A 13,783-nucleotide genomic window follows, 5' to 3' on the forward strand; every position below is an offset into this window, starting at 1 on the left:
AACCTTTCCCCTTTCACCCTAAAGCCATGTCCTCTCGTGTTTATTTCTCCTAATCTAAGTGGAAAGAGCCTACTCGCATTTACTCTGTCTATACCCCTCATAATTTTGTAAACTTCTATCAAATCTCCCCTCATTCTTCTATGCTCCAAGGAATAAAGTCCTAAGCTGTTTAATCTTTCCCTATAACTCAACTCCTTAAGACCCAGCAACATCCTAGTAAATCTTCTCTGCACTCTCTCAATCTTACTGATATCCTTCCTGTAGTTAGGCGACCAGAACTGCACACAATACTCCAAAGTTGGCCTCACCAATGTCTTATACAACCTCACCATAACATCCCAACTCCTATACTCAATACTTTGATTTATGAAGGCCAGTATGCCAAAAGCTTTCTTTACAACCTTGTCTACCTGTGACGCCACTTTCAGGGAACTATGTATCTGAACTCCCAGATCCCTTTGTTCCTCTGCACTCCTCAGTGCCCTGCCATTTACTGTGTATGTCCTACCTTGGTTTGACCTTCCAAAATGTAACACCTCACACTTTTCTGCATTAAATTCCATCTGCCATTTTCTGGCCCATTTTTCCAGTTGGTCCAGATCTCTCTGCAAGCGTTGAAAGCCTCCTCGCTGTCCACAACGCCTCCAATCTTAGTATCATCAGCAAACTTGCTGATCCAATTCACCACATTATCATCCAAATCATTGATATAGACAACAAACAACAATGGTCCCAGCACAGATCCCTGAGGCACACCACCAGTCACAGACGTCCAGTCTGAGAAGCAATCATCCACTACCACTCTGTCTTCTCCCACACAGCCAATTTTGAATCCAGTTTACAACCTCTCCATGGATACCAAGTGTCTGAACCTTCTGAACTAACCTCCCATGTGGGACCTTGTCAAAGGCCTTACTAAAGTTCATGTAGACAACATCCACAGCCTTTGCTTCATCTACTTGATAGACTACCAATATTCACTACAAGCCCACTGACTCCCAAAGATGCCTCGACTACACCGCCTCACATCCTGCTTTCTATAAGGACTCCAGCCCATTCTCTCAGTTCCTCCACCTCCATTGCATCTGTTCCAAAGATGCTACCTCCAAAACAGTGCTTCTGACATGTCCTCCTTTTCCCTGAGCCGAGGTCTCCCCTGCCACTGTAGTTGACAGGGCCCTCAGTCACCCATCTCCCACACCTCCACCCTCACCCCTTCCCCTCCTTTGCAGAACAATGATAGGGTTTCCCTTGTCCTCACTTTTCACCCCAGCAGCCTGCGCATTCAAAGTATCATCCTCCACCATTTCGTCAACTCCACCATGATGCCAGCACCAAACACATCTTCCCCTCACCTTCCCTGTCAGCGTTCCATAGGGACCGTTCCCTCTGTGACACTCTGGTCCACTCCTCCATCACCGCCAACACCTCATTCCTTTCCCATGGCACCTTCCCATGCAATTGCAGAAAGCATAACACGTGGCCCTTTACCACCTCCCTCTTCACCATCCAAGGCCCCAAACACTCCTTTCAGGTGAACCAGTGATTTACTTGCATCTTATTAAATTTAGTCTACTGTACTTGCTGCTCACAACGTAATCTCCTCTACATTGGGGAGGCTAAATACAGACTGGGTGACCTCTTTACAGAACACCTTTGCTCAGTCCACAAGCATGACCCTGACATTCCTGTTGCTTGCCATTCTAATTCACCATCTTGCTCTCATGCCCACATTTCCATCCTTGGCCTGCTGCAATGTTCTAGTGAAGCACACATAAACTGGAAGAACAGTAGCTCATCTTCCAATCAGGCACTTCACAGCCTTCTGGACTTATTATGGAGTTTAACAACTACAAACCATGAACTCTGTCCTCCATCTTGATAGAGTCATAGAGTTATACAGCACAGAAACAGGCCCTTTGGCCCATCGTGTCCATGCCAGTCATCAAGCACCTATCCGTTCCAATCACTTTTTCCAGCATTTGGCCTGTAGCCCTGTATGCTACGGCATTTCAAGTGCTCATCTAAATACTGGTAAAATGTTGTGAGGGTTCCTGCCTCTACCACCCTCTCAGGCAGTGTGTTCCAGATTCTAACCACCCTCTGGGTGAAAAATGTTTGCCTCAAATCCCCTCTAAGCCTCCTGCCCCTTACCTTAAATCTATGCCTCTGGTTATTGACACCTCCACTAAGGGGAAAAGTTTCTTCCTGTCCGCCCTATCTATACCACTCATAATTTTGTATACCTCTACAGATCCTCCCTCAGCCTTCTCTGCTCTAAGGAAAACAACCCTAGTTCATCAAGTCTCTCTTCATAGCTGATCTTTTAAAAAAAAATTCCCAGCTCCCTCTCTCCACAGGGCTATCTTGTTCTTATATTTTGCTTTCACAGAGCACTGACCCCTGTTCTGCTATCAACCCACTGTACTATCTTACCTTTAGGCCACCAATAGCACATTCAACACTAAGTCTTTAATACTTCCATCAACACTCCCTTTGTCTCATGTCCATGACATCTTTGTCAAATCTCTCCCGAGCTCCCTATTCCTGACCTTCTATTTTGCTCCACTTGCTCCATCCCCAACTCTCTTCAACAGTATAAAGTGCATCACATTTCTTCTTCTCTTCAGGCTGAAGAAGAGCCTTACGGACTCGAAACGTTAACTCTGTTTTTCTCTCTACAGATGCTGCCAGACCTGCTGAGCTTTTCCAATATTTTCTATACTTATTTCAGATTTCCAGCATCCACAATATTTTGCTTTTGGATTAAAAGTTGGTTTGACAATAGAAAAAAGGGTGATAATAAATTGAACATACGAACATACACATGAACATAAGAATTAGCTGTAGGTCACTCGGCCCCTCGAGCCTGCTCTGTCATTCAATAAGATCATGCTTGATCTGATTGTAACCTCAATTCCACATTCCTGAATACCCCCAATAACCTTTCACCCCCTTGCTTATCAAGAGTCTATCTACCTCTGCCTTAAAAATATTCAAAGGTTTTGCTTCCACTGCCTTTTGAGAATGAGAGTTCCAAAGACTGTCATGCTCTGACTGGGGGAAATTTGTATTCAAGTTCTGTAGGTACTCAGTGTTCTCTGCTGTTCATACTATTTAAGAACGAGTCAAAAGTGAGTATATTCTGTCTCATAAAACTTGAAGCTGACAGCTCTTTAAAGCCAATGATGAATATAAGATAGGATGACAATGTTCAAAAGGGTAATAATTGCATGCATGAGCTCAGGTGTCAATGGCTAACATTTTCCATTAACCAAATTTGGTGAGCACATTCCTTGAATCCTCTTCTATTACAGTTAGGGACCAGTAACTTTTTGTTTAAAGTAGGCAAAACTTACGAAGAGAATAAAGCCGTAAGCTTCCACAGTTTTAAATAAACAAAATAAACTTGAACATTCAGAATTAACGGTAAATATGAATTAGCAGGCAGACTGTGGTTGAACACTCCACACTGCTCATTTAATGGCAGGTGCGACCAAGACAGATCCCACGGATTTCTCAGTAACTCATCCAGATGTCAGTGTCCACTGTGAGTCACAATATCGTTAAAATTCTGCAATAACTATCAATAGAGAAAAAGGACTAGGGAAACTAGTGGGGCTAAAAGCCGATAAGTCCCCTGGACCTGATGGGTTGCATCCTAGAATATTAAAGGAAGTAGCTACAGAGATAGTGGATGCACTGATAGTAATCTTTCAAGAATCCTTAGAATCTGGAAAAGTCCCAGAGGATTGGAGAATGGTCAATGGAACACCCAAATACAGATAGCTATAAGCCAGTTAGCTTAACATCCATCATTGGGAAAATGTTGGATTCTAAAGGATGTACTCGCAGAGCATTTAAAAATACATAATCTAATCAAGCAGAATCGGCATGGCTTCATGAAAAGGAAGTCATGCCTAACAAATTTATCAGAATTCCTTAAGGGGGGTAACAATCAGGATAGATAAAGGGGAACCAATAGTTGTAATATATCTGGATTTCCAAAAGGCGTTTGATAAGGTAACACACATAAGCTAATTAATAAGATAAGAGCCCATGGTGTTTGGAGTAGTATATTAGCAAGGATAAAGGGTTGGCTAGCTAATAGAAGACAGAGTTGGGATAAGGGGGGCATATTTTAGGATGGCAACCCATAACTAGTGGGGTGCCACAGGGATCAGTACTGGGGCCACAATTATTTACAATATATATTAATGACTTAGATGAGGGAAATGAATGTACTAATGCCAAGTTTGCGGATGACACAAAAATAGGTCGGAAGGCAAGTGGTGAGGATATGCAAGGAGACTACAGAGGGATATAGATGAGTTAAGTGAGTGGGCAAAAACTTGTCAGATGGAATATAATGTGGGAAAATGAGAGGCTATGCACTTTGGCAGTAGCTGAATGTTATTTAAATGGAGAAAGACTGCAGAAGGCTGCAGCACAGAGGGATTTGGGAGTCCTTGCACATGAATACCAAAAAGCTAACATACAAGTTCAACAGGTAATAGGGGAGGCAAATGTAATGTTGGCCTTTATTTCAAAGAAAATGGAGCATAAAAATAGGAAAGTCTTGCTAAAATTATACAAGGCACTAGTTAGACCACATCTAGAATACTGTGAGCAATTTCAGTCCCCTTATCTAAGGAAATATATGCTGGCATTGGAGGCAGTCCAGAGAAGGGTTGACCCCAGGTATGGAGGGATTTTCTTATGAGTAGACCGGGCCTGTACTCATTAGAATTTAGAAGAATGAGAGGCAACTTTATTGAAATATATAAGATTCTTAGGGGGCTTGTCAGGGTAGATGCTGAGAGGTTGTTTCCCTTTGTGGGAGAGGCTAGAACCAGAGGGCTTAATCTCAGAGTAAGGGGTGCCCATTTAAAACGGAGATGAGAAGGAATTTCTTCTCTCAGAGGATAGTGACTCTGTGGATTTCTTTACTGCAGGGGACTGTAGAGGCAAGGTCATTAATTATATTCAAGGCTGAGACAGACAGATTTTTAATCAGTAAGGGGATCAAGGGTTATGGGAAAAAGCAGGAAAATGGAGTTGAGGATTATGAGATCAGCCATGATCTCACTGAATGGTGGAGCAGACTCGGCAGGCCGAATGGCCTACTTTTGCTCCTATGTCTTATGGTCTTATGTCTCCCTCATGACGGATTTCAACTCTTCACTTTCGAAGGTGTAGCCGCTGAGTTCCCTCAAAAGCCACTCCAACTTGGATTGCCCCAACGACTGCTGACCCCCAGGTGGTTCAACCACTTCCCTTAAAACTACATTCCACTAGATTCACAAAACTGTACTCCCACCTCCAATTACCGGCACACTTCTACAGACACTAGCCTTACTAAGCTGGCTCCTGTGTTTCTAAGAACTCCAGTCTCCTGGTTTCCCCAAACTATAAATAGTTCCCAGGGCTTCTTCTAAGCCCCAACTGCTTGGCATGGAACCAGTGATCTTCCGTCACATCCTCAGCTCTTCTGAGCCCTCACTGCCTGGAACCTGCTAACAGCTCCCAAGGTTTCGCTATGAGCTGCAAACAACACTTGGTCCAACCTTCAACCAACACCCTCTCCCTGCAAACACACAGATAAATTGAAAACCAGAGAATATGCTTAAGGAACAAGCTTAAGGCTGTCACTTTTGGCCCTGAAAAGTACATAATCTGCCTCAGGTTACCCTAGAAGGACAAGATATCTCAAAAATCTGAGCAACAGGTGAAGCTAGCTGTTTCACACTGCTACTATGAAGTAGCAACACGAGTGGTATTTGCCACTAACAGGATGCTGCCATCAAGCCAAAAAGGTGATCTGCCTAACACACAAATGAGTAATGTGGTATATGAATTTCAGTACCAGTGTGATGCTAGGTATGTAGGCCATACATCCCAAAGACTGGCAGATCGTATCACCAGCATGTCACAGCTGCTGATTACAATGGACAAGGTACAGATTGTAGCCAACCAGCTCGTGCTTGTAAAACTCAAAACACAGGGTCCAACATTTGATGTGATTTTGCGACTGGATATTTGCTAAATAATCTGCAGTGTGCTGACAACCAATTTAAGATTGTCAGTTGGGCTCGCAGTGTTACAGATTTGCAAGTATTGGAAGCTACATATTTAACTACATAGGGCCCTGTTCTTTGCAGACAGAAAGAACATGTATACACACTACGCCTGTTTCAGCTAAACAAAGTAAGTGACAGCCATTCAGTGACTCATTCCTCAGGGCAATGCCTTGACCAATCAAGGTCAAGCTGCCTGGTTTAAATTTCAAACAATGCATTCAAGTGCTGCACCCTGCCATCACTGAGCATGGGGAACGTTTATGAAGTCTTCAACTGGTACTAAGTTGTTCATTACTAGTCACGACTGGATGAGGTTGGGCTGTCGAGATTTTACCCAATCTATTTGTTGCAGATCATTTAGTTATGCCTAAATCATACTATTCTGTTTGCATGTAGCATTGTGTTGCAGCTTCGTCACATTAAAATCGAATTTTTAGGTACACTCACACATGCTTGTTTACATTCTTCATGGAGCATCAGAAATAGGAGGAGTAGACCATATTGGCCCTCTATCCTGCCCCGCCATTCAATACAATCATGGATAATCTTCTACTGGATAGAATAATTTTTTGAATTATTCAAAAAAATACTTTTGAATAATTACTTTTAAAACTGAGCATTATTGCCAGCCGAACGTTCACTTTCGATGATCATTATATCTAGAATTTGAGTTCATTTCAAAAGAAATCGGTTTACCTAAATTTAAGAAAACATTTCACCTTTTTGGATCACATTAGTATGATTCAAACCTAGATTACTAAAATGTTCTGTGGGTGTATGCACTGAGAGGTGATATCAGAGTTTTCACTGAATTGTCTTCGGATGGAAGATTGGTTAATCTAGAATATTCAACACAGAATTCTGAATGAATGTTGTCTAGTGCCATTGTGAATGACCTGTTTTCTATTGCAAGCACGTAAGTGAATGTTCTGGCTTTAAACAATGTGGGACATACCACAAATACTTACCTTAAGTCAGCCTTACACAGATGCCAGTGCTTAAAAGTTGTGCAGCAATTCTTATGAGTGAACTTTAGGGAATACAAATAAACATCCAAAACATTTTGGCTCAGAGTTAAAAGGATTAATATTTTCATTGCCTGATCATTGTACATTATAGATAGAATTGTTAACATAATACAATCTTCGACTGACAAAACAACAAATCTTTGGGGGAAAAAGCTGATTCATGACAGACAAAGTAAACTCTAATTTCAGTCACTTTTTAGGCCAATTCTCCTGTACAGGCAATAAACTTTTACATGTTCCAGCTGCACATACCTGGGGCTTTGGCACAAGCTTTTATTGATCCCATGGTCCCCGAAACACATTTTACCAATGATGTGCTACAGTACTTCAACTCAACATTTTGGATAGAACCCTCCAGAGTTGGCAATGGATTCTGGGATTTCACACCTAATAAAAGAAAATTGCAAATAAAGTAGTCTGCAGTATTTAAATAATCAGAACTTTTAAATAGAGTTATTTCTCAACACTTAACGTATTTAATGTTCTACAGACAACAACATTATATAGATGTGTTCGATAGCTTTATACAGAATTACACAAACAGCAGATAGAATGAGAAAAATTTTCACCAATACAATCCACTGAGAAACCTATTAGAAAATACATCGAGCAACTGTTTTTAACTTCAAAACTACAACTTTGGATACAAACTCAAAATAAATGAACTGGTGAATCACAAATGATGATAAAAGATAACGACAACGGCTTAATCCCAGATTACATAGCAGTAAAATCCAGAAGCTTCAGGTGCATATAGCCTGCACCATCATTCTGCTTTGCCACTTCACTTCTGTAACTTTACAGCTAAGGGCAACCCAATTCAGGAGGGTGCAGTCTCACACTGCTTTCCTTCAACACAACATGGTGTATAAATCCAGTATGGCGGTCATGCCTGGTTTATAAAGTGCTCAGGTGGTCCACTGCACTTCTTGAAACGACGTTAGCTTCAAGTTAAGCGTGAAGTGCAGGATTTCTTCCACCCCACACCTTTCAAACATTTCCAATTTCTAACTGTTGGAAGGGAGCTTGTGTATCCAGGCCTGCACACAGCTTTCCTCAATGCAACATGAGTGTTCCAGCCAGGCAGGAGCCACGCAATATAAACAGGGCTCTGCCTAGATGGAAATAGATGCACCCTAACTGTCAGAAAACAAGCATGCCATTAATCTAAACCAGTGACTCTGCCACAAACCTCACTTACCTTTACAGGCTTAAAAAATTTGTAACAGTGCACAACAGTATGGTGTCTGTACTGAGCTACCATTGCTCAGTATATTTGAGCGGATATGGGATAATAGCTTGAAAGACACAATCGGTCTTTTGCATTGATTTGTAACATATGGTTCTGAGCAATGGCAATTAGTTTGTCAACATCAAAATATCTTCTACTGAATAAATACTGGAGACTTTAGAGAAAATTGTCATGATAATTCTTCTGATTTCGGCATTGGTGACATCAATTTTCCAATCCATGCTCCATCAATATTATACAAAATAAGAAGCTACTTTTCCGCTCAAATTGCAAAAGACTCTCAAAGAAAAAAAACAACAGGAATGATAAAGGCACCGAAGACAGTTTGAATCTTTTTTTGAGGACCATATTCAATCTTAGTAAAACAATTGTAAATTTAATTGTGTTCAGATCATAACCTTCTGCAAAGTGCAGTCTGAAGTCCATATTGTTCCAGACTTGAGAGGTTTTGAGTTGCAGACTTTTTTTTACAGTGACTGCAAACTCTCCTCAACTCATCAGGCTTACCTAGTTAATAAAGCACTTAATGTACCTGCACATATGGTTACTTTGTTAACCATTTACTCTATTCATTTACCCTTTACCTTACCTGGCTACTTATTATGTACAGCTAGGTTTAGACGGCTTCTTTTAAAAAAATGTGCAGGTATAAAAACTGATGACAATGTTACTTCACTGGGGTAGGAACTGGTATGCTTTGCACCTGTTTTTCAGGTAAAAAATGGCATAAAGTATACCAGTTTAGTACTGGAACTGTCTGCATACAATCAATAATGAGAAAGTTAACTTTTCCACAATAATGATCAAAAATATTGTGCTGCTGTAATTAGCAAACGTGCAGAAATATTTACAATGAAAACTCTGACCAAGATTAAAACAGAAGTTTTTGTATGGAAATTGTTGGTTAACAATATTTGCAAGACAGTATGTTAATATTTAAAACCTAAAAATGTTCCTGCCCTAAATAATCAGCAGCACTTTTTAATGTAAATAACTGGCACAGAGTTTGCCTCACTTGTTTTAACTACATCCTATTATATATGCCATAGTATGCATTCACTGTGAAAAGTGGGATTTTACCATGAGCCATTTTCATTTTGGACAGTACGCTTCTAAAAACACTGTTTCCAAGTATAATGTCTGCCTGATGTGGCAAGATAAATGGAAAAAAAACACTGTAGAAAATGATGATCTCACCTTTAGTTTGATTTCTATTTCATGAGCTCTGTAAAACACATGTGAGCAAAAAAACCACTGCAAACATTCCATCTTTCTATTTTCTTTTTATTTGAATTCACTTTAACTATTGATGATGAATGACCTACAGTCCACCACTTAAAAATAGTTGAAGCTATTTGGAAATATCTGCCTGAGCTTTTGCCTAAATAAGACACAGTTTAGGCAAGTGGCTCAATGTTCCTTAATGCTCGTCACTGTCCATTTATCTTATTATAAACTGGCTTATTCACATACGACATTTTACAAAACATCATAATGTCTCACAATACAAGTTTAAAGATTTTTAAAATAACATTTTTGGAATATTTCACTTCTATAACAATTACTATTACTACAATAATATGCACTTTAATGGAAAAAAAATTCCCAAGGCTCCTTGAAGAGGAACCAGACAAAAATGGATGCAAAAGGAAAGGAGTTTTGATCATAAGTTTAATCATCGAGGTAGGTTTTGAGGAAGGTCTTAAAGAGTGATGGAAAGGTAGAGAGGCAGAGGTGTTCAGAGAGGGAATTCCATAGCATGGCCCAAGAGGCTGAAGGTATGGTTGCAAAAGGCGGGACAAAGGGATAGGGATGCACAAGAACCAAAGTCAGAGGGATGTGGAATTTGCAGGGTGGTACTGCATGTGGTTACAGAGATGTGTTTAAATTCTTTTTTTTAACCTTAGGATGAAAATAAAGTTTGAATTGTTGTGGGGTCAAAGAGAACCAATGCAATGTAGCCAGCACAGGAGTGGTAGGAGATCAGGGTTAGATACTAGATAAAATAGCGGCAGCAGAACTTGGGATGAGCTGAAATTTATGGCAAGTAGGAGATGGAGATAACAGTCAGGAGAGCACTAGAATAGTCCAGGCCAAATATAACAAAAGCAGGGATGAGGGTTATCATAAGAACCTAAGAAATAAGAGGAGACCATACGGCGCCCATCAAGCCTACTTTACCATTCAGTGCGATCATGGTTGATTTTGGATTTCAATTCCATTTTCCTACCTGCTCCCCATTTCCCTTGATTTCCTGAGATACCAAAATTCAGTTTATCCCAGCCTTAAATATATCCAATAATGGAGCATCCACAACCCTCTGGGGTTGTGAATTCCAAAGATTCATAACACTTTGAGTGAAGAAATTTCTCCTCAGTCCTAAAAGATCGGTTCCTTATCCTAAGGCTTTGGCCCTTGTTCTAGATTCCCTTGTCATGAGAAACAACCTCTCAGTGTCTAAGATAAAAGAAAATACTGCAGATGTTGGAAATCTGAAACAAAAACAGAAAAATGCTGGAAAATATAAGCAGGTCTAGCAGCATCCGTGGAGAGAGAAATGCTTCAAGTTAACCCTTGAAGGGTCATACGGAATCGAAACATTAACTCTGTTTCTCTCTCCACAGATGCTACCAGACCTGCTGAGTTTTCCCAGCATTTTCTGTTTTTGTTCCAGAGAATACAGACACAGTTCACTCAGACTCTCATCCCAGAGACCAATCTGGCTTCAGCTGATGTGCTGAATTGGTGCAGAGGTGGGCAATGTCATTAGGAGGATGTAAGTGACTTTTGCAATGGAGTCAGTAGGGGGGGTTGCAAACTCAGCTAAGGTTTGAATACGATAGTGAGACCACAGAAGTCTAAGACAGTGGCAGTGGAAGGGGGACGTACCAAGGATATGGAGTTGCTGCCAGTGTCTGAGCCAAATGATATTGTTCTTCCCATTGTTTCACTGAAGGTAATTACTACAAGATTCTCAGGAAAGAAAAAAATGAAGTAAATGCAAATAATGTAAATTTTGCAATAGATACTGCAGACTGAGGCAAAATCAGCCTGGAAAAAAATGTAAATTAGGACCCAATGTATTGTGGTGATGAGGATTATGCCAAGAGCAACCAGAAGATGCTTAGGAGCTGGTTTTGGAAGACGTAAGAGCAGTAAGCCATCATACTTCTGGATTTTCCAAGAAAGATCAAACAGAATAATTTGTTTGACTGAGCATTTGAGACAGAAAAATGAACATCTTGACTGCAGGAAATAGCTAATTAATAATATGAGGAGCAGATGCAGATGGGATAATCTTTGGCACAAGGGCTTTCTTCTCCCCTCTACATCTGAGCTAAGGGTAAAAATAGCCATGGAAGGAGGGAAAGGAGAGAGCATTACAGAAGCCTAACACCAGCATGAGAGCTGATCCAAGGGACAGCTGAAATCAACAGGGCCCTACCCTTTTCAGCACATAAAAATTCAAATAGGAAAAACTTACACAAATCTGCAAGGGAATACAGTAGCATAATGGTTATGTTACTGGACTAATGATCCAGAGACACAAGTTCAAATCCCACCAAAGCACTTGGGAAATTTAAAATCAATTAATTTACAAAATCTGGGATAAAAGCTCGGATCAAAATTGGTGATCATGAAACTACCAGACTGTTGCAAAACCCATCTGGCTCACGGGAAAGGAAATCTGATAAACTTACCCAATGTGGCCCAAATGTGACTCCAGGCCAACAACAATGTGGTTCACTCTTATCTGCCCACTGAAATGACCTGATAAGCCAATCAGTTGTGCTCCAGGAGGCGGCTCACCATCAGCTTCTCAAAGGCAAATAGGGACTCATAAGGCCACCATTGATAGCCAGCAGCATCCGCATCCCATGAAAGAGTTTACAAAAACAATTTCAGTCTGACACTGAAAGGAAATACATAATACTATTCAACGGGCCACCTTGCATAGTGGCTTCTTTTCTGACAAGGGCAAAAGTATTCATAAGTCAATCAGAAAAGTTTATTAAAAACTGGGGGAAAATAGAAGGTATAAAGTTCAATATTCTGCACAGTAATAAATCACTACCACAAGATGAAGAAAAATGATAGAATTTCAATGAACTGACCAAGTGCCCAACCTCAAACATCAGGCATATGAGAAAAGCAAGTCAAATAAGACCAGATTTAACAGTTTCAAAAAAGCAGTGGACAATGAGCAATTACCGCTCCCCACCTCTTTTCAATCTAGGTGCTGGCCGTCACTTGAGGTCTTCATCTTCAGTTTAGCTTTTTTAAAAATAGGTATTGATGTAAGTCAAGCATGAAACTCACAAAACTAACCAAACAAGAAAGGCTGTGGGAGAAGATTATATTGCCGCCAAAGACAATATAAAACATCTTACAGTTACTGACTTAGAAATTAGCCAATCATGAAAATTTGTAAGGATGAGATTGGCTGCAATTATTGTCTTTACTTGGCTAATGGTAGACTCTATTTAGTTCCTTCTTTTGTTTATCTGTTGGTTTTCAGTGACAAACTCAGGAACAAGTGTTGACATGTGCTGGCTAACATGGTTTGAAATATCATGGACGAAAACAAAAGAAAACTAAATTGTAGCAGTTACATCTTAAAACAGCCTGCTGTCCATCACCAAGAATGGATTGGTAGCACCACTACTGACCGAGCTGGCTGAGTCCTAAAGGACACAGCTGCTAGGCTTGGTCTGCAGCAGGTGATGAGGGAACCAACTAGAGAGAAAAACGTACTTGACCTCATCCTCACTAACCGGTCTGCGGCAGATGCATCTGTCCATGACAGTACCGATAGGGGTGGCCACTGCACAGTCCTTATGGAGACGAAGTCCTGTCTTCACATTGAGGATACCCTCCCCCATCATGTTGTGTGGCACTACTATCATGCAAAAGAGGATTGATTTTAAGCAGATCTGGCAACTCAAAACTGGGCAACCATGAGGCACTGTGGGCCATTAGTAGCAGCAGAATTGTACTCAACCACAATCTGTAACCTCATGGCCCGACATATCCCCCACTCTACCACTGTCACCAAGCCAGGTGATCAACCCTGGTTCAATGGAGAGTACAGGAGGGCATGCCAGGAGCAGCACCAGGCAGACCTAAAAATGAGGTGCAAACCTGGTGAATCTACAACACTGGGCTACTTGCGTGCCAAACAGCACAAGCAGCAAGTAATGGAGAGAGCTAAGCGATCCCACAATCAACGGATCAGATCTAAGCTCCGCAAATCTTGCCACATCCAGTTGTAAATGGTAGTGGACAATGCAACAACTCACTGGAGCATGTCGTTCCAAGAATGTACCCATCCGCAATGCATTTGCAGCAATCTTCAGCTAGAAGTGCAGCGTGGATGATGCATCTTGGCCTCCACCAGAGGTGCCCAGCATCAAAGATGCCAG

At 41.0% G+C, this 13,783-nt stretch overlaps 1 protein-coding gene across 10 annotated transcripts in view; it reads right to left on the reverse strand.

Moving 5' to 3' along the window:
- Positions 1-13,783, reverse strand: part of LOC121278899 (vacuolar protein sorting-associated protein 13B-like) — a 1,102,197-nt gene that overhangs the window by 724,105 nt on the left and 364,309 nt on the right. For all 10 annotated transcript variants that reach the window (XR_005943292.1, XM_041189400.1, XM_041189399.1 and 7 more), the window contains one exon: positions 7,361-7,495. Coding sequence is in view for 9 of the 10 variants with exons in the window: in XM_041189400.1 (XP_041045334.1) it covers positions 7,361-7,495 (135 nt within the window). In the remaining variant the exon portion in view is untranslated. The remainder of the gene's footprint in view (positions 1-7,360; positions 7,496-13,783) is intronic.

This window comes from Carcharodon carcharias, chromosome 6 (assembly GCF_017639515.1).
Source record: "Carcharodon carcharias isolate sCarCar2 chromosome 6, sCarCar2.pri, whole genome shotgun sequence".
In the NCBI taxonomy this organism is placed as follows: Eukaryota; Metazoa; Chordata; class Chondrichthyes; order Lamniformes; family Lamnidae; genus Carcharodon; species Carcharodon carcharias.